Source organism: Myiozetetes cayanensis, unplaced genomic scaffold (genome assembly GCF_022539395.1).
Source record: "Myiozetetes cayanensis isolate MyiCay16 unplaced genomic scaffold, myiCay2020 scf2-11, whole genome shotgun sequence".
NCBI lineage: Eukaryota > Metazoa > Chordata > Aves > Passeriformes > Tyrannidae > Myiozetetes > Myiozetetes cayanensis.
This window is the reverse complement of record NW_026087411.1, coordinates 47,553,207-47,574,252: the sequence shown is the minus strand read 5'-3', so window position 1 is coordinate 47,574,252 and position 21,046 is coordinate 47,553,207. Positions and strand designations below refer to the sequence as shown.

The window sequence follows — 21,046 nt, the reverse complement described above, 5'->3', positions numbered from 1 at the left end:
GCTTTGGCTGAGCTATTACAAAGACACTGCATAATATGCTAAGAACATGCAATAAGATAGATCTGCTGTTGCTTTCTTACATACTAGAGAAACAAACAGCATGGCTCCATGTTAATACTGAAAATATTAACCATAATCACCACATACAGTATCTATTAAATAATAGTTTCCTGCCTTCATTCTATCTGTGATACTGCCCTAGAAATAGAAGCACAAGCACATGTAGCTCTTTCTTTTTTCAAATCAATTTCAAATAGCTACCGTGGTTCAGGTCTTAAAGCAAGAGCCATGCGTTTACCTGGAGAAGTTTCTCCCAGGACACATGCCAGATATACCTGTGCAAGTGTGTCCATAGTCTGGGTCCTTCACTTTGAGGAAGCAATTGTTCCACTGCCATTTCTCCAAAATTAAACCCGTGACTCAAAAAAACCCCCAAAAATCACGTAAGATGAAATGGAGACTCATACACATATCCTTGAAATTCACCCTTATATACTAAACATTGTATTTTGTAATAGGGAATTTTTTTTTCTTTTTTAGATTTGGGCAGTGCTGTCTTACATTTTTAGAAGGAGCAGAGTGTGCCTGGTTGCCAGTTCTCCTTTGTGCTCCTTAGAAAGGGCTGAGATTATAGATGTGTAGTTGTGTGGGTTGAAGAGCTTCAACTCCAGTAGGAAACTAAACCAAAGTCCTAAAAGCTAAACCATCCCCTCTCACATTTTAACTACTTCACTCCTCAAACCCAGTTTTAGGGTTTGCCACATGAAGGAAGAGAGGAAGAAAAACCTCACCAACCCACAGAATATGCTACACACAGGAGTTGTGCTGACTCTCAGAAGGAAAAGGCAGCTTTCCTTAGAAAGCAGAGGGATGTCCATCCTGCAGCTTCTTTCGTTAGCATGCTAACATGTTGTCAAGCAACTTTTATCATCTTCTTCCACTCATCCTGTGTGGCATGAGTCTATAGTGTGATCAGTTTTTTTCAGAAGTCTGTTTAAATGTGATTAGGCAAGTTCATGGGATGGCAAAATTTGAGTTCTTACACAACTGAAAGACAAAGAAAAACCCACAGTATTAAGCAATGTTTGCAAGGAAGAGAATGATTTCTTCAGTTACTGGAAGTCATTTTTTAAGTGCCTCTAATTCACAATGTGTCTTAAAAATAGTTTTAAAGGGACTTCAGCGGGTATATCAATAATTCTTATTTTCTTCCTTGCACCAACAGCCTTAAGTCAGGAGAGAAAGTCTACAATTACCCTTTCTTTTACCTTTTCATTTCACTCTCTTTCCCTGTACCTCAAATTGAACTAAATATTTGTGTGTAAGTATTGTGTATCCATCAAGATAACCATCAAGATCTTTTAGAACTGCCAGAATAAATTTTATTTTTTTTCTTGCATTAGAGAATCATCTTACAATGCGTGAAACTAATTTTTCCTGGCTTTTTTCGGAAAAAAATTTCTAAGTCTCGCAATATGCAGCACATCTAGTTTACCTTTTTTTTTCCTTTATGGGTATTGTTTAATCTTTCACCAACTCCAGAGTTTAGTCCATCAACTTTTAAACTAAACTTCGACAATGCAAGAAACTGTTCACAGCTACTGATTCAATGTACAACACTCTGCGCTTTCAGTTTCCCTTATTAAATCTTTTATTCCATTTGTAAATATACATATGTGCAAAAAAAGGAATGAACACAAAGAAAAACATGCACATATTTTTTATCAAAAACGTTGGCACATGCTAGGAATATCCAGATCAAAGGAAATACATATTTCATTCTTCACTGATTTATTCCCACATGCTGACCCTCAGAGTTTTAGGGTATTTCTCTACAAATGCACAGTTCCACTGACTTGAATGGCAGTACCTACAGAATAAATTACTTTGTCTTCTTGAGCAGCACCAAAGCTACTGGCAAGGGTGGCAGCTCATCACCCTCCTTTCTCCCACTTCAAGTTTGAACATTGGGTTGTTGCAGAGGTCCACAGACAAGCATAACACTGGTATCATCAGGACACACTGAATATCAAAATACCTCACAGTTTAGAAGATTGGTGTTCCTGAGTCTTCCATGTTATGACAGGGAGGTGCTACAGAAAAAGAGACATTCACTTTCTGAGAAGAGTTATCCATTTAGTTTCTATTTGTGTAAAAGAGCCTGTCTGGCTAAGAAGTATTTCCCACCAGGATATGAAAGCTTGGAAGTTGAATTTATTTTACTGTTTTGTAATATTAATACAAATAGTAAGAAATGTTTGGGTGTCTTTTCACATATAAAAGTAGGGTGCAAAAGAACAGAAGAGGGAAGTTTCATTGCAATCAGTGCAGGAAGATGCACATCTATACACATCTGAGGAAAACTCCCAAATATAAAATACTTGAAATGTTGAAATATGTTTATTAAAATAGGTACAAATAGAATAATCAGTTTAAAAAAAAAAAGTAACTAACTTTTGAAAAAATGTCCTGCATTGTTTCAAAGGATAGCAATAGATCACAGTGTATCAGAAAGCCACTTAGAAATATAGTTGGAAAACCTCCAGAAGCAGGAGCTGTAATAACTCACAAGACCTTATGAATATATGTTTCACTGAAAATGCTCAGTGCTTACCAGGCTGCCCATTTTCTATTCCCTTGTCATACTCCAAACTTACTGGTTTGCCTTGTGTAAGGGCAGACTCCCCTTATACAAAAGGAGAGGTTATTTTTAAGCTCAAAAAGAGCACTAAAATGACATGAAACTCTTTCTTCTTCAGGTATACTTGCTTTCCCAGGAGAATTTCTAACAGTGGGAGAAAAGTTACAATTTTTGTACACCAATAAAACTGCATGTTAAAAATTGTAATCCTTCATCTTATTTAAAATAAATATAATCCCCCCCCATATTCAGTCAATACTTATAAAAAAATAAAAGTCTATTGACAGCCAGTCATTCCATTAAAATGGCTTGTATGTATGTGCCAGGACATAAAATGCTTTCTCAACCCCAGAAGTGTTGTCTGCAATACAGCTGGGTATTTCTGCAGAAGGCCACTGCATGCATCTCTTCTGGCTGAAGTCTTAATTGGCAGAAAAATGTATTAGAAGCATGAAAGCATGGCAGGTTTGAAACCGAGAGTACAGACAGCGGCTCAAGTTAAAAGTGAGTGAGATGCCTCAGTGTTGCAGTGCTTCTAGCCACCTTGACAGAGTTGCAGGCACTCAAAATGGAAAATAGCAGTCACTTGCACACAAATGGAACAAAATGTGCACACTATCATTTAAAGTGCAGTCACTTCTGTTGAGATTCAAGACAGGTGGAAATCAAGTTGAAAGAGAAACTAATTCTGTGTCCCGCTGCTGCTAACAGGCTTGGTATTTTGTCAAATTAGTGGAGCGAAAGTCTGGTCAAATATTTGCATCAAGCAGGCTCCAAGATAGTTAAAGCTAAAAACCCCTGATTCTGTTGTGTACTGTGTTACCCAGGGTGGTAAGGGTTCGCTGCCTGCAGCCTCACCTTGACAAATAAGAACAAACTTACTTTTTGAAACTGTTCATCTTCCCTAGGCCATTCATTCCTCTTTCTTGCCTATCTCAAACAAGTATCACTGCAGAGATCTTCTTGCACCTCTAGTGACAGCAACAGAGTATATTTCAATTAAAATTGGATTAAAAATAGTTTTACCAACATTTCTAGGAGTTCTTAAATAGAACAGCTTTCAGCACTTTTAGAAAAAAGGCAATGAACAAAACCAACTGCAAAATAGCTCCCCTATTTCTAGGGGTTGTCATTACAGAAAAGTCACTGGAAAGAACACATGATTTTGAAGACGTTCAAGTCAGTCTGTGATAGGTCCAGTGTGATAGTCACCTTCTGCAACATGATATGCAGCAGCAGAGGATTGTTCTGAGGGGATGTTTCCTTCTGTATTCCAAAGCTTTTTTTACTTGATCCTTAGCATCTCCTACGTAGTCCTCAACATTTTGCATATTTATCTCAATAACATCAAAAGTGTCTGCCTGTTCCTCCACTAGCAGGGCCACCTGCAGAAAGAGCTCGTGAACTTCCTTAATGCGACCTTCTAACTTCACCAGCTCCTTATGTCGTGTCTCTATCTCATTCAAGGCTGAGCGAGCCCCCTTAACATCCGACAAGAGATTCTCAGAGAAGACATCCCATTTGCCTTGCTCGATCATCTCCTCAATCTGGTTGCCAGAAACGTCTTTGCCCATGATCTCGAGCTGCCGCTGAATTCGAATCTTGCAGTTCTCCCGTTGGTTCATCTCTGTTGCATTGTAATCAAACATAGCATCCTGAAATGTGTGCATGAGGTCAACATAGTGGTTCTTTGCTACCCTGGCAATGACAGACATAGCTCCATATTTTGTAACTGCATCTTCACAGAAATCTCTCATCACCTGCAGTTTCCTGTGGATGCTTTCTCCACGGGCCTTAATGTCTCTGGCAATGCAATTAGTGTCTCGTTTGATGCTGCTCAGACGGCGCATGGAAGTAAGGAAGCGGGTGTTTTGCTTTCTGAGCCGGTTGACATCCGCTTTTAGGTGGTCATTTTCTGTCCGGATGTTCTGTATGTCCTTATGAAGAATTTCCAAGGCATAATCAGTCTCATAAAGGAGAATATCATGGGGTGAATTTTCATCATCCTCACTATCAGAAAACTGTTGGTTGTGTAACCTGGCAATTTCACGCAGCTCACTTAGACGGTCTTTCATCTTGCCTGTAAAACAGAGGAACAGGAGGAATGAAGTAACTGAAATATTGATTTACAAGAGTTGAAAGTTCATAACTAATAACTACATCATAATGATAACTATATCATAGATAACAAACATAACTACATCAAAGATAACTTGAAATATCAGATTTTAAATTTGTTCACAGTATTTTATACAGTAATGGATATCAGATACAAAACTCTGCTGCTACGACGCTTTTCTAGAAAGTACAAAGCTTAGAAACTAAAAAACTGCAAGAGAGAAGACAACAAATCCTGAAGACAAATCCAAAAGAATAATAAGACAATACTCAACCTCCCTCCCAAATGGCAGTCTTTCACTTGGAGAAAAAAACCCAAACCCTTGAAAGGAAGCCTTCAGTTATCAGCATCTGTAGACATGTTAATAACGTAATTTGCTCACTAGAGAAATCTCCTCTAGCTCTTGACCCTTCATTACATCAACTGCCCAAAATGTCACAGTTCCTCTGTCTTTCTAAGATTTCTTTTCCTGGGAGAATAGTAGGAAGCCTCACAGAAACACAAATGGCATTTACCAATACAGTTGGGAAAGAAAAGTTTCAAAAACTGATGTGGAAAAAAAGGAAAAGCAAGTTTCTCCAGATGCTATCCTTGACCATAGGCATTAACAAAATAACACAGCAATAGCAGCATTGTATATGTAAACCCATCTATTCAAACCCCCTCCTTTTTTTTTTTTATGATAGAAAAATTCTATTGAAGGAATGAAGTAACACTGTTGTTACAGATCAGGATCCATTTCCAATGTGTTTGCCTCAGAAATACTTAACTACAAAAAAAAATTCATTAAAAAGCCACAGAATGAGTAATCTGTGCAGACCAGTTACATGGTAACAAAACATAAGTCTCCTATTTGAAATCTAGACCTACAGTCTTTGCAGAAAATAAATTCTGAAAGCTCCAGCAAGAAGCTTGCACTGTTTCAGCAAGCAGGAACATGAAAATTTTTCATCATAAGCGCTGTACATCCCATGACCTCATTTAAATCAATAAGAAAGAGAATCAAGTTAAGAAGGAGCACCAAGTAGGACATCTCTAGATCTCTTTTGAGGATTCAGTTTTGGTTCTCCAGGAATTAAAGTATCTTCACAGCATTTACAAAAATGCTTTCTGCTGTGAACGACACATCCCCTTCATAGGATCATCAGTTATTCCCAGGTTAAGAAAAGTCTCGTGTATATACCCAGTATAATAGGCCTAAATCTAATGTGAATTAAAACTACAAGATTATAATCTGTTTCATGGGACTGTAAGACATGTTAAAGATGTTATGGAAGAGATGGAAAAGATTCTGTCACTGGCAAAGTTTCTCGGGCTTGCATGGTTCATTGGGGGTATATACTGGAATTGAGAAGTGTCACATTAATATTGGAGTTAAAAGGTAAATTTCAACTTACACCTATCCTTTCACAAGCAATGTAAATCAAGCAAGTCCATTAATATCCTGAGAGAAGAGCTTTCATTCAGGAATGCACACATGTAAGATGATTGTTTGAATTTAAAACATAAGCAACATAGATCCAACTCAATCATATAGCGAAAGCTTTAGAAAACAGAAGATTTCTCATCTCCTCCCCAGCAATAATAAAATCAAGACTTTCACCTCATGCCACAACATCAAGATGAAAAATCCGCATCTGAAAGGTAAAAACCAAAATGTGTGCTGCAGCTTAAAAGTCAGGTTTTCAGGTTTACTTGGCTTTAAAACTGTACGGCCAAGTTTGCCTAGAGGCACTGAAACAGTGACAATATCTACGCTTCCTGTCTGAAAATAGACCATTTTCTACACAGCGTGGTGGAAATGGAACAATCAAAGGCATCAAGCAATGTCAGGATTATTCAGATCTCTTCTAATCACTTTCTGAGATCTTTTTCACCTGAAATGTAGATGTGACTCTGAAAACCAGTCACATTCCTTGTCTGACTCCATTTCTGACTCTTACTGGCTTCCCTAGAGTTGATCATTCTCCCATCTCTAGTCTGATCCTTTAACTACCATGTGCTGTGTTCAGCATTTATTCTTTTGCTGTTTAGCATCTACAATTGGAAACAGCAAACAGTTTTGTTTTTTTTTACTTTAAAATGGCCATCCACAGCAGAAAGGTGCCATTCATGTAAACTAAGTCATATGTGTGCAGGACTACATTGAACTTTGTGCTTACCATTTCTTAAACTTCAGAAAAATTAAATTTCATCAGCCTTCCACAGAGAGCAGGCTAACAACAGGCTCAACAATAATTACATTTTGTGTGTGTGCTTGGCAATGGAAACACAAACAGAAAACCACACTGAGTAAGAGCTCCTGCATAATAAACTCATAATTTTGTAAGAGTAGGTCTATCCTTCCTTCCCCAGGAAGAAATGGAGAAGCAAATACACAGTAATTTACACTATGAAAATACTAATGCTGCAACAAGTTCATGTGTATAGTAATTCTGCAGCATCTCTAAAAATACTGCAATTTTTTTTCTTTTAATACAGCAGGAAAGGTTGAAAAGTCAAGCATTAAAAGAAGAGTAAGGAGCTGTGAAGCGTTGCCTCAGATTGCACCACAATGTTGCCAACACACAGGAAGATCATGTGATTAAACACTGGCCTATCTACTATCACTTCCACCGAGTCTTTGCCTACAGTCTGTACAGGCTGAATAAAAATTGTACAACATAAAATGTAATACTCATCATGCAGTTCACGAACAGCTGTCGCATTGACTATGCTACTGAAATGCTGTTCATTTCCTCAGGGATTTCTCCTGCAAGATCTTTGGAAAGCTCCATAAACTCCTAACAGTCTTTTGGGGGAGGGCAGATCCAAGAGCCTCATACTCAGACACAGGTTTCCGTCCGGGGGGGATTAAGGACGACACTATCACTCTTGATCAGTTATGATGCCCGCTTGAGACACATGAAGCACAATTCCTTGTACCTGGAATGTTTAGAAGTCAGCTGCTTCTGACTTCGGTCACTGCTGCAAGCCTCAGGCACTTTGAAAGTATGATCACAGAGTAATGAGCTGGACATCAGTGAATGAACACATGGATCAAGGCCACTGCGAGGAGCTCATCTCCAGTGATGTGGAAAGCATCACACACAGTCTCCATGATTCAGCTGATCCAGTAAAATCCAATTCTAAGTGGAACAGAAGGATCAAGTTACAATTGCACTGCCAATCCTCAGCTTAGCTCTAAAAGCCTACATTATTTGTAACTACATACCAAAATTTACATTCAAGGAGGTCAAAATTAGAGTCTTTTAACTCTGCATTGAGGACCTGTACCCATCAGGGATATGGCTCCACAGCCAAAGTGATTGCACTTTTCTAACAAATGGATGCCATCTATTCAAGCCTGACTTCAGAGTCCTGCAAAATCAGGGACTTTTTGGCATCTTATTTCATTCTGCCTCAGTCCTGTCTTACACTCTGTTTCTAAAGTGCATCACCTAGCCTGCTTCCCACATCAGCTTCACATTTTCAAGATGCTCTTCCTTATTTACATACAGTGCCTGGACAGGATGGAAGGACAGAAAGCAAATAACTTTCTGCCTGTATTTCAGCATCATATTAGGCCACAAACACTATAAATTGCAGAGGACACCTGCTCAGTTTTATGCCTGAACCTGCTCAAGTACTCTGTAGGTTACCTTTTGCAATATATGGCCAAAGACACATGTTCAAAAAGATAATTTATTTGGAGTATTTGGAAACTGCTACCTTGAGAAACAACATTTTAGGATTTTTTGCATAAAGAAAAACAGCAGGTTGGAATGCAACAACACCACAGAGGTCTTTTCCTATTTCAGATTCTCATTTCAAACAAAGGGGAACCAGATCTTCCCAAGAGAGGACAAAACCTTCCAAGCATTCCTTGAATAGTGTCAGGGACAGAACTGACACAAAAAATCTGAAACAAATAAGCATGGGAGAGCAAGGGGGAACAGCAATTTGAAACATTCCAGCTTAACGGATCAGTGGTTAGGGAAGCTGACCTTCTTTATCAGATGCTGTTGTTACTCAGCAAAGTTTGCATCTACTTTTATGTTGATAGGATTGTTTGTAATCAGAACAGCAGTATATTGATACCCAGTATCAATTACCAGCGCTCAATCTGTAAAATGAGAGTCAGCCTCTCCCTTCATACAAGGCCCAGTGCAGCAGTAGAAGTTGGGCTCCCTGGCTGGGAAGTGGCTCTGCAGACAAGGACCTCGGTGTGCTCATAACGTGAACTTGAGAATAAACCAGCAGTATGTCTGGGCTGGAGTAGCAAAGTAAGGAAGAGAAGGGACCTCTCCTGTCCAACACTTGAGAGGCCACAGGGCTCCCCAGTGCAGGAGTCATAGACATGCTGTGGTGAGCCCAGGGGAGGCCACAGAGATGATCAGAGGTGCTGGAGCACCTGACATATGAAGAGAGGCTTGAGAAACATGGGAATGTTCAGCCTGAAAAACAGGAAGCTCAAGGGACATCTTGTTGCTGTCACCAACTGCTTAATGCAAGGCTAGACCCTTCATGGAAATGTACAGCAAGAGTACAAGAGGCAACAGACCTAAGTGAAAACAAGGGAAAAGCAGAGAGGGGGAAAATGAAGAAAAAAACCCCAAACCTTCAAAAACAATAGAAAAGGGGCCCAGAAAAATCTGCATCCTTGAAGATATTAAAAAAATATCCTTGAAGATATTCAAAAGTCTACTTGACATGGCCCTCAGCAACCCGAACTACCTACATGTATTTTGAGGCAGGCTGGATTAATGTCCAAAGGTCTACTCTAAATTCTTCTGGTACTCTGCCTTAGATCAAAACTTTGCTAATTTGAATATAAATATTAAATATATTCAACTACTTGCACAGGTTTACATAAGATATATCTAAAACATTAGAATATCAAGACATGAACTACTCTAGTGTAACAACTGCAAGTGTATAGATACCTTAATTCTGAGAGTGTGAGTTTTAATAGATTAGCTGTCAGTTTTATTTTATTTTAAAATACTGTGCATCTTCAACCTGGAACATGTACTTCCATGCTTGTAATTTTGGGCTAAGTAAATCTGTCCTTGTAAAAATGAAGTTCCTCCTGCAGTCCATCATGGCGTGTACACCCAAACACACCTTGAGGAAATAAAAAGCAGACCAGGTGATGACTGCAGAGGTTACAACTTTGCAGCCAGACACTCAGCAAATGCAGTCAGCTGAGGATGTGTTCAGTACTAATCTCTCCACGTTAGTGTGCTGCTTCTTGGTATTAATTACCACAATGATGCCCATGATGCATGAGAAAGACACAAATTCTATTATTACAATAAGACTGCAGACCCACACAGCTCTGTATGACATGGGATTTCAGCCAAGAAAGAAAATCCACTCTGAAAATCAAAAACTCTGCATATGCATAAACCCCCTTTCTTTTTGACGCATATACATACAAAAGGGAGTCCTGCATAACATATTTCCATTGCCATGCTAATGTTCTTCAGCCTGTTATCTACGTAGAAATAATTTAAGGATGAGAAGTTATTTCTATAGAAACAAATGAGTTGAACACCTATATTTATTTCAGCTTTAACATTTGTATATCTGCATTTTTGGGGACAAACACTGAAATAAAGAAGCAGTTTCAGCACAGCATTCATATTCCATCACCAGCAGCTGGGAAAGAAGGCAGTGTACATTGTTTCTACTTTCAGCACTCATAAAAGGCAGCTGTGCTAGTTAATACCAGCTTGTGGGTTACCAAAAGTCTAATCAGTAATATTTTCAGCCTCAAGCAGGGCCTCCTTACAAGATGAAGATTTTACTTCAGATGAAGTGGTCTATTTGAGGAACAACAGATATTTCAAAACAAGCCAGTTAAAAACAACTTCTATCAGTAGATCTTCTCTCCCTCACGAGGTAAAAGTCCTACTACAAACCCATGTGGCTCATCCTGTCTCTGAATATCATGCGATTTTGATCTCATGACACACAATAGATGTGAGCCAAAAAACAAGTGGTGAACAATTAGGAAATAACCTGCTCCTAGGCAAAATTACTTCATAGCTAAGTGTGTGTCAGCACATTTCAGTGACTTCCCATATGGCTTGTAGTGGATGTGGTATTGATGGAAATCAACTCAAGATGGACTTGCTCTGTCAGTTACAATACAAATAGCATGTTGCTGTTGCACTAAAATGCAAGTCAAGCATAAGTAAAAAAAAGTGTTAAATGCAGCTGAAGCCCTTACGAGTTGGAGTCTCATATTTAATAACAAATCTCTAGTAACTTTCTGTTTTGGAAACAACTGTCTTAGACCAGATTTAATGTTTTTACCTGTTGTCCAATAATACATCTGACTATTAATTAACTTAGAAAACAGACTGTTTTTTTACAGTGGGTTTTCCTCTTTCCATAAGAGCTTCTAATTGACTTATAACAGAGTGGTAGTCATCTTTTCAGACCAAATTCCCTGTCTCCCCAACCATGTCCATCACTAGTGGCACAGCAGGCTTGAATTTTTTAAATCACTCTTTCTTTTTTCTCACTTCTGCTGTCTAAGAGCTTGAAGAAACACCAAAAATCATAATCTAATGATTAGAACAGTTTGTCTTCTGGAGTTGTTTCAAGATCACATCTGTGTATTAGCAATATTAGCAACTATGACAGAGATCAGCATTTCAAAATTTTTTATGGCCTCACCGAAAGAAAGTTATCCTCTCTGGAGTTTCTTGGACTGGGCAGTGTTTAAAAATAGACAAAATGTATCCAGGACTGAACATCCATTGGTTAACACTGAACACAAGTTATAAAGCTACAGAAATCCAGCAAGAAGATGCAAGTGCATCTGAAGACTATTAGACACTGCTCTGCTCGTGGTCGTCAAAGCCTGTGTAGAGCAGAACACCTCCTTTATACTTGCCATCACCCCAGTGACAAATGTACTCAGTTGCAAATGTTTTAGGGCATTACTTTTTTCCAAAAGCTTGCATGAAGTGTCAATTTCTCTGTTTGTATCAGGATACATTTTTTATTACAAGCTGATATATTCAGAGAAGTAGGGATGGCTCCATTCTTTGCATGCTGTTTCACAGTTTGCAGAATCTCCAAGTCTCGAGTGGTTCCTTTCCTAACATAAAGGCTAGGAAAGGCTTAGGAATAAAAATTAAAATTCAGATGGTTTGTTGCTTCTAACTCAAAGTAATGAGGCAATAATTGCTTGAATACTGATAACTTTGGAGGCACTTCTTTGACTTATCTCAGTTTCTTTACCAGCATTCAATCTCTTCAACATAAAGGAACTCTCAACTTTTGTACAACAGCATATTATAAATTCAAGGATCTAAGGTGCATCTCATACTTCCCAGATGTATTCAATAAGGTTAACCATCTTGGTGTTTTCCGTTGACTGGTTATAAGATTTCACAGACATTAGTATCAAAACCAGGAGAAGTTGATGGCATGCATCCCATGCACTATAATATGTACTGCATTTTTCACGTATTTATGATGAGACTTACAAAAAAATTCTCAAGTTTTAACTTGATACTGCTCAGTAGCCGCAATAGTAAACATTATTCCTGCATGGAGAGGACAGCTTGTTGTACACAGGTTGTTGACTGCTACTATTTACTAGATTGTCTAAATTTTCACTGGAGAGCTGTGGATCCCCACTGATGAATTTTCAATCTGGATAGATGATAAAATGGATTCTCGGTATCTCCTCAATGTTTTTCTCACAAGTCATATAAATGAGCAATTGTAACTAGATTTGGTGTTGATTGGGGTGTAGCAGATGTATCAGGGCTGTAGACAAAAAAGGTGTCTCCATCTTCACTACATGGCCCACTGAAAATTGTAAAGTCTTCATGTGCATTGTTTGAGGCCCCTCCCAAAATTGGGAACTCTCTCCAGAAATCATCATGCTTCTGTATATAAATGGAAGTTAAAAACAGGAAAGGTAATGCACACCCCAAATTTGGCCACGTCATTTTCTTAAGGATGCCAGAAACAGAATATATAGTTATCAACTGCAGATACTGAAAACTTGCTGAATCCTTGGAATTCTTGAGACCTGTGAGCTGACTCCAATTGGCTTTAATGTACACAGCTTGCTAAAAACACAACAACATTACAAAGAGTTGGTGAACATGCATGGGATTGTATTTTACTCAAAAGAGGGAAAACAATCCCACCATGGCTGTCTATTCAGTGCTTTCCAGTACATGCCATAGGCTGACTACTGCAGTGTGCCCTTCCTACCATAGGCCACACTAAGGTAAAATTGTCCTTCAGGTAAAATTGTCCTGGATAAAGACAAGGGGGCATGAACTGTACGTCCACAGGCTCAGCAAGTAGTTAAGACAGAAGCATACCGCTCACATAAACGGTGAGACAGCCATCCATGCATTTCTTGGCAATTACTACAGCTCGGCATCATTACGAGTCACTGCGCAAGGAAATTAGACAGCCACTCATAGGCCGTGCTGGCCCTACAGTGCCGTGAGTGCATACATTATCTAATTAATCACTTCGGCTTCCCTGAAACACATTGGCTCAGTGAAATAGCTATGTACATACCACATTTATATAACTACTATTGCTACCACACAGTGGTATTTATAAGTGATTAACACGTTATGTTGGCATGTGAGTAGAAATATGAGGCTGCATGTGATCATCAGTCAGAAGCAACACGTTCTACTGACACTTTAAAATTAGTACATAGCATTATTTTTTAAAAACATATATATTTAAAGCTTGTAATAAAGCATTATAATCTGAGATCAAGTACTCTTTAATTTAAGAAAAATCCCTTTAAGGTTAAATACAGGGTGTTTTCTTGGTATTTGTTCATGCGGATCAGTACATATGAGGCTCAGTTTGGGATCTTACTGCAAAATCTACAAAGTTGTACCTGCACCAAAATAGTTTTAGCCAGGAAATAAGCTCCACAGCCACACATGCATACCCACAGCCCCAGCCCCAGGACATGTCAGGTGCTGGCAGCCTTTATGGCAGTTACACTACTTCACAGTCCATAGGTGTTTATAGGCCCATTCAAAGTACCGGTGAAGTTGAGGCAAGATATAGGTGTAATTAGGGACATGCTGGCCAGCAGCACTTAGAGAATCTGTTCCTGATTTGACATATCCAAAGCTCAAGTAAACCTTAATCTTGCTTTCAAAAATAAGTGAGTTGTCACTGCCATAAACACAGCACAGAGAAAAGGCATAGCAGGAAAGGCTGGAGTGTGCAGTAACTTCTTGTGAACATGAGTTAGTCAAAAATAATCTTGGCATGTTAACTGTCACAGCAAACAGAGCAAAAGCTGCACACATGATAAGCTTTCTGAAGTCAAGATATGTGACATCATTTTCTCTCTCTGATAAACTACATAAATATGGTCTAGATGAGAAGTGCCTAACACTGTGTGATAGGCTAGATAAGATATCCAGACACTCGACGCAATCAGTAAAATCTATCAAAGCAGATGTAGAAACCGAATTGCATTGCTCCCCCTCATGTGGAGCCTCCCTATACCCCAAGAGGGGGTTCCCAAGAGCCAGTCCTAGGCAGGAGTGATGCTGCTGCTCCTTGGGAATGATGTTCCTCACCAGAGATGGTTAATGAGGGGGGCCACATCCTGAGGAGTAACCCAAAATGCAGACGTAACCACAAATGGCCTCTCTGCAAAACTGCAAAAAGTGGTAACCCCACATTTTGTGTTGAGATGAGTTTGTTGGATCAAATTAACATTGTCTCAGTAATTTCTGCACCATGCTTTGCCCTCCCTGCCTAGAGGGATGACCAGAGTAAAAGAAAATTGATGGGCCAGATAAGACATACTAGACAGTGTATCTGGTCCAGCACCTTCATACTTAACATAGCAGCTGTCTTTTCATCATCAGTATTGGTTTTCAATATGTCAGCATTATGATGTGTCTCTGTTACACTAGAGATTATCCATATTTTCCACTAGCAACTTGGAAAGTGTAACCAAACACAAGCATGTACAGTCTCCAGGTGATGCTGAACTGGAAGGGAGAGGAAGCAAGCATTTGGTGGTGGAAGGGAGGAGAAATTACGAGAATTTAAGGTGATCTTGACAAATAAGAGAAGAATTAACAAAAATATATAAGGATTTCAATAGAAACGAGCCTGGTACATTGAGATAAAATTATTCACTCAGATAGAAAGTAGGCAACCACCTAGTTTTATAGCACAAAAGCATTGGTGGGGTTATACCAGACTGCAAGCTATAAAACAAGCTCACAATATAACAGCATTGTAAAAAAAGAAAAAACAACAAAACCCCATGTCTTATATGAAAAATGGCATGGGAAGGACTGGTTTTACTCTGCTTGGCATAGATAAAACCCCAGCTGGAATAGTGTATCCTGCACCAGTTATCGCACTAGGAAAGTCAAAGAGAGCATATTTGGCATTGTCTCCTAATGGTTTAGAATATACAGCCCTGGAGGAAGAGGAGTGGAAGGAATTATGCTCATTTCATGCAGAAGACTAGGAGAGAGACACAGCACTCCAATGCATAAAAGGAGTTTTCTATGAAAAGAGAAATGATCACTTTAATCCCTGTATGGACATTGGAAACACACTAAGTAATCAGTTTGTTTCACACATGAGACCTGTGTTGAACTGCCTGTGACTAGCTGCAAACTCGATCATTTCTCTATGGAAGCACTGTGGGACTCTTTTCCTTAAAGGATAGAGACAGAATACAGAAATCCCTCTCAGGCCTGGTTTAGGTACACACCTACAATGCACCAAATGTATTAGTTAATGCCTTACAGTCTCCCCATGGCCTCGCATTCCCATGATTTGTTCAGTGCCCTTGCTCCCAGGCTCACTGTGTGTCCTGGGTGACTCTTTTCACCCAGCAGTGGCAACTACCATTTCTCCTTCTGGAGCAGATCTTGGTTACTGTTATAGTATAGTGGAAAGTGCCAGACGTGGAGCCTAACCCCACAGCACCCAAATTCTCCAGGACTGATAGAACATGCAGTTTTGTTCTATGGCATCACAGCCTCTAGTTTATCTGCAGTGTCCAGAAGATATTATTATCACATGTTACTCATTTTAATGTCTCAAGAGGTCTTCTGTACCATGCTTAGTTTCTTCATAGAGATCTCTTTTGACAACAAGAGTTTAACTTGCAGTTTTAGTTTCAGCCAAAACACCAGATGCCATATGACCGAACATGCAATTTCAGTTTCAGAGCAGTGGTCATGTAAGGCAGTCAGTGAAAAAAAAAGGCGGAAAAAAGTCCATCAGTTGGGCACCTAAGCCATCTTTTCTTAAGAAGGCTGATCTTTATCCTGTTTGTCTGTTTTGAATGAAAAAAAAAAAAAAAGTTATGCTCATCTTGTAGTCTCACCACTATTTAAATAGTTAGTATCATGACTGGTAAGAAAGCAGCATCTTTCAAATTGTATTCTCCTAAACAATCATATGTTGCTGTTTTGATCCCTGGCAGCTTAAAAAACAGCTCCTAAAATACCATCTGAAGAACAGGAACAAGAAGTGCAAGCGTCCGTTTCAGGCCAGTGTTGTTATTCTAGTCATTTCCTTTCTTGGTATCACAGTGACATGTAGTTATCTCAGACATACACAAGTGCTAATTCTTCTTGGTAGGAAAGGAAATGAGTATCAATTCATAGCAAGCAATCAAAGAACTGTAACTTTTGCACGCGATTCCAGATCTGGCCATGATGATGCCCAAGAAAGGAGAAAAATTTTGCCCATAGACCCAATTTTCTATAAAATCTTCTTTGGAGTTATTCATAACCACGTATGAGCACTATGAACGAAATCTTAATACTCGTTAGGCCAGACAAATAAGGCAGCTGGAAATGCAGACAACGTTGGGAGTGGATCAGAAGACTCATATTGGAAAGCGCCTCTCGTTTTCACTCGTCCTGTGAAAACCCAGCCATCCCTTTTGCCCTCCATGAGGAACAGAGTTAGCACAAGGCATCATTGGACCCAAAAACCCCGGTCCGCAGCCCCTGGCGTCCCTCCTGCCTCCGGGCTTCAGACTTCCCCTCTCGACTAAAACGGGTCAGTTTCGTCTATCCTTATGGAAAACCGAAGTGCAAAGCGCTCCGCACGCCCCGCAGCCCCTCCGCCCAGCCGGCTGGGCTGGCTGCCGTGCACCGGGCACGCACCGGAGTTCGCCCCTACAGCAGGTGAAGGAGCAGCCTGATCGCCACCACCGGAGCGCTCCGGCACAGCCCAACACTGCCCTCCGTCCGGCAGCAGCTCCAGGCGGGTCGGCGTCCGGGAACCCCAGCTGATGCTGAGCGCAGCTCGGCGACACGGGGAGCCGACACCGGCTTCCCGCCGCCGACAGCGAGGTACCCGGGCTGAAGAAGCCAAGCTCGGCCCGGCCCCCTCCGAGACAGGAAAGCGCTGTCTCGTCCTCCCCCGCCCCGGCAGGTACTCACCGCCGGGCAGGACGGGGCAGCCTGGCCGGTCCCGTCCCGTCCCACGTCGCTTCCCCACGCTTGGATGCGGCCGCCGCGCCCGCGCCGTCGGGCCGAGCGCTCGTCCCGTGGAGCGCCCCGCCCCCGCCGCCCGGCTCGCCCGCCCATTGGCTGCCGGAGCCGTGATTTGCATGGCGGGCCCCGCCCCGCCCCGCCCTGGGGGCCGTGCCCGGCTCGCTGCGGTCCCAGCGCGGGGAAAGTCCGCGCCCGTGGGTGCTGGGAAGCGTGGGTGCGCTGAGGTGGCCCGTTTCTTTGCCGTCGTCCCCGAGGACGTCCCCTGCCCTTTCTTGCCCTCGCCTCCTCGCCGGGAAGCGGGTGTTTTCCCACCGCCGGGCTGCGAGGGCGCGGGGATGGGATCGGTGGTGCGGTGAGACGCGGGGCCGACAAAGAGCGAAATCCGAGGGGGCGAGGGGACAGCTGGGATCAGGCGACGCCGTGAGAGGGGCAGGGGCAGGTTCCCCCGGCCGCGTCCCCCCATCGTCCCGTGTCCCCCCGTCCTGCTGGCCCGAGCCGCGCGTGATGAAATGGGACGGCAAGGGAACTTCTGCGAATGTAATTCAAACTGCTGCTGCTTAGTGTGGGGATGAGAAGCTGTGCTCTTTTCACCATGCTTCACGGTTCAGGTCAAATTTAGCCCATTTTTTGGACGTTGGCTTCAACTCTGATAACTTTGACCATTCCTGGGAAAAAAAAAAAAAAACAAACCACAAACCCAAACAAAACACCTTCCCCATCATTCTAACTGAAAAAAACCTAACAAAACTTTGGTATCACAATGTTTGATACACACTAATAGTACACATTAATAAGCCACACGAGTAGTTGTTCACCTCTCAACAAGAGGTTGTTCACCTCTCTCTGAGGTGGGAAGTTCTTGGGTTTATTGAACATCTTGGATAGGTATTTTGAACAAGCACTTTTTTCACCGTTTCACCACAGAAACTGAAGACAATTTGAATCTGGAAATTTTAAAGGATAGAAGTTACTTTTCTGTTGATGAAAGATTTAACTGAAAGAGCAATGTTGCTTTCCTGAGCTGTAAGGCTCAAAAATTTCTCATAAATTGTGTCAATTCCTGCATGACCAAGACCAAATTTGTCATGATGGAGACAGTTGAAGAGACACAGGAAGCTTCCTCCCTCCTTATTTTCTATGCTGTTGTGTAAGCAAAAAATTGAGCAATATGTAAATACTAGGGGTTTTATGGTTAAAATTAGCTAAAAATATATCTGACAGAAAGGCTCTTTCCCCTTGAAAAATCAAAGACTGCACTGCAGGGTTCTTCCATGTGGAGAACTTTGCTGGCATTTTTCCCTTAGACCTTGATGCTGAAGAGAAATTTATGGGTGTGTCCCATTAGTCTCCTAAAACTACCTGAAGGCACTGAATTATGAGTATGCTTTCTCTTCTTTTCCAAGCTGCTGCTTGGTGAGCCCAGCTACAGCATCCGCAGTGTGTGGGCAGCTGGTTTTCTCTTTGCCACTGGACCACAGAAAGCAAATGGGCCTTTAAGGTTGTTAACACTACTGGAGCTGAAAATAAAGCTGCATGCTGATGTGATGTCATGGGTAATCACAGGTACAGGCTGCTCTGTATGGCATGGAACAAGAATTACAAATTAATCTGCTGTTGTTTCAGCACAGGCAAAGCTATTGAGTGCATTGATTGATGTGTCTGATGATCAAAAATGAGCAAAATACTCATCTAGAAACATCTGGTATCTTGCCTATAATTTTCAGGAGGATTTGGAAGACCAAATAGACGACTGTCAAGTCTCCTCTGCTTTGGGAGACACTTCAGTTAAAATTTCAGTAGCTGAGTAGAAGGCAAGGTAGCAATATTGTTAAAATATTAATCTTCTAAGAAAAGAATGGAGGGTGAGAGAAAACTATTATTTCTATAAATGTTGCCATCTAGATTAGAAGAGGTTAAAGAAGGTTGAAAACTCTCAGAGACATCTTGCTAATTAAGCTACACGAATAGGTGGCTAAAAAAAATTCACCACTGACAAACAAGGATCCAGAAGCACTTGAGCATATTATGTTGCTAGATCCTACCAAGTTGTCCATTTGCATGGTGTTATGGGAAACAAAACCAGATTAGTCATATGAAAAGATTCTCATATCATCATGGGTACAAAAGACACTTGCTTTGGATTATTATGCTCATTTCAATCACTTCTGAAATAAGATGAACAGTGTAGATTGATAATGAAAATTATTAGACAGAAAAAAGTGATTTTCCCAAAAAAATTAATAGATTTTTCAGTCTTGTCATTTTTCCCTCCCATGAATCCTGAGCAGTATTACGTACAAAGCCACAAAAGTAACACAGTGATTTTTTTACTTTGTGCTATGTCTTATTATAGGATATATATTTAATGAAAATTTGTCATTTACCAGTGAAAGGAGATGCTCAGTTTACATAGATAAAAGCAGAATTCATTTGCACAGATGCCAATAATTTTTTTAAAGGAGTTTGTGCAATGTAAGTGGACAATACATCTGGAGACAACAAGCCTCTCTTTTTTTTTTTTTTTTTTTTTTTTTTTTTTTTTTGTTTTTTGTTGTTTTTTTTTTTTTCCCCTGAAGAGCTATGGGTTTTTTCCTTAAAGACTCCCAATCCTGACCTCGGTCTTGAGTGATTATTTTGGATGAGCCACATTTTGCTTTCAGTTTCCTCATTCTCTAGAAAGAGGAAAAGCATAATTACTTTCATTGCTCATAAATGTGTAATGAAAAGTAATATATAAACAAATTGGAGTCTCATGTATGTGAAAATACCTTGAGGATGTGCAGTATTTCGAGGACAATACACAGAGCAGAGGGATGGTCTGCATGTGGGAGACCCATCATCTCTCTGCTCTGGTGCCTGAGGCTTCTAATGACATTGGCAACCAGGACAGTAATGGAATAGACTGACTGAGTTTCTTCCAAAGACCAAGAAATTAGCAATTACATGAATGTGTAGATTTCTCTTTGCTACTACTTACCAGCATCTCAGGGCATCTGGAGTTCTGGGGAATATCAATTTTCAGAAAGAGCAGTTTCACCAGGTGCCTTCCGTGAAGGGTCGCTATTTGTCTGGAGTTTACCCATCTGTTCAAAACAGTTTGTACCCATAACATTTGTACTAATTTCAAGTACAGACTTATAGAAGTGTCAATCTATAATAATTGACATTTGTGAAACTTTTAGCTGAAAATAGAGCAAACTGCTGCCAGTTCACTTCTGTATCCTAGGGCCAGTTCTCAGACATATATAAAATTAATGTATGCTTTTCTGGATGTAAAGTACAAATGAGCCTCTTCTAAACTAGAATCAGGTCTGATGTAATCTAGCTTACATTGATTCCATGAAAGTAATGATTCATGGTCCTGTACAAATAACTTTTTTCCTTTTAACCTCATGGATCAGTAAGTCATTTTGATAGTACATGATTTATCAGTTGCCAAGGTGAGTGAAGGGAGACATCAAAAGATTGATGCTAGGAAGTTCTTTCACTGTGTTCATTTACCAGAGAAACCGATTCTCCAGCTGCGGTATTTCCAGCTTGAGTAAGGTCCATCAAACACTTCAGTTCTGACTTTTCACATTTTCACATTTTCTTGTAGCCTCTCACAAAAGCTACTCATGTTACAGAACAGCTTCATAGCTAAATGTTGCTGATGTAAGGAGATCCTTCTTAGTTACATGAAGAATAGACTGCTGAAAAGAATTCAAAAGCCAAGTGTCTCTGCAGCTGGCTAAAATCCACCTTAATTCTTTGTTGAAGCCTGTGGAGATACTTGGATTTACAGGGGATAACAGTGCT

General features: G+C 40.5%; 1 protein-coding gene across 1 annotated transcript; it reads right to left on the bottom strand.

The window, feature by feature from the left end:
• Positions 1–1,566: 1,566 nt before the first annotated feature.
• Positions 1,567–17,244, bottom strand: STX11 (syntaxin 11). The gene is made up of 2 exons (XM_050315463.1): positions 17,195–17,244; positions 1,567–4,721 (listed from the first exon to the last, which is right to left on the bottom strand). Exon 2 carries the CDS (start codon positions 4,714–4,716, stop codon positions 3,850–3,852), a length of 867 nt encoding a protein of 288 aa, XP_050171420.1. The 5' UTR covers positions 4,717–4,721; positions 17,195–17,244; the 3' UTR covers positions 1,567–3,849.
• Positions 17,245–21,046: the final 3,802 nt, after the last annotated feature.

Coding starts and splice junctions, on each gene's coding strand:
- STX11 (XM_050315463.1), bottom strand. CDS start 4,716: ATGAAAGACCGTCTAAGTGAGCTGCGTGAAATTGCCAGGTTACACAAC.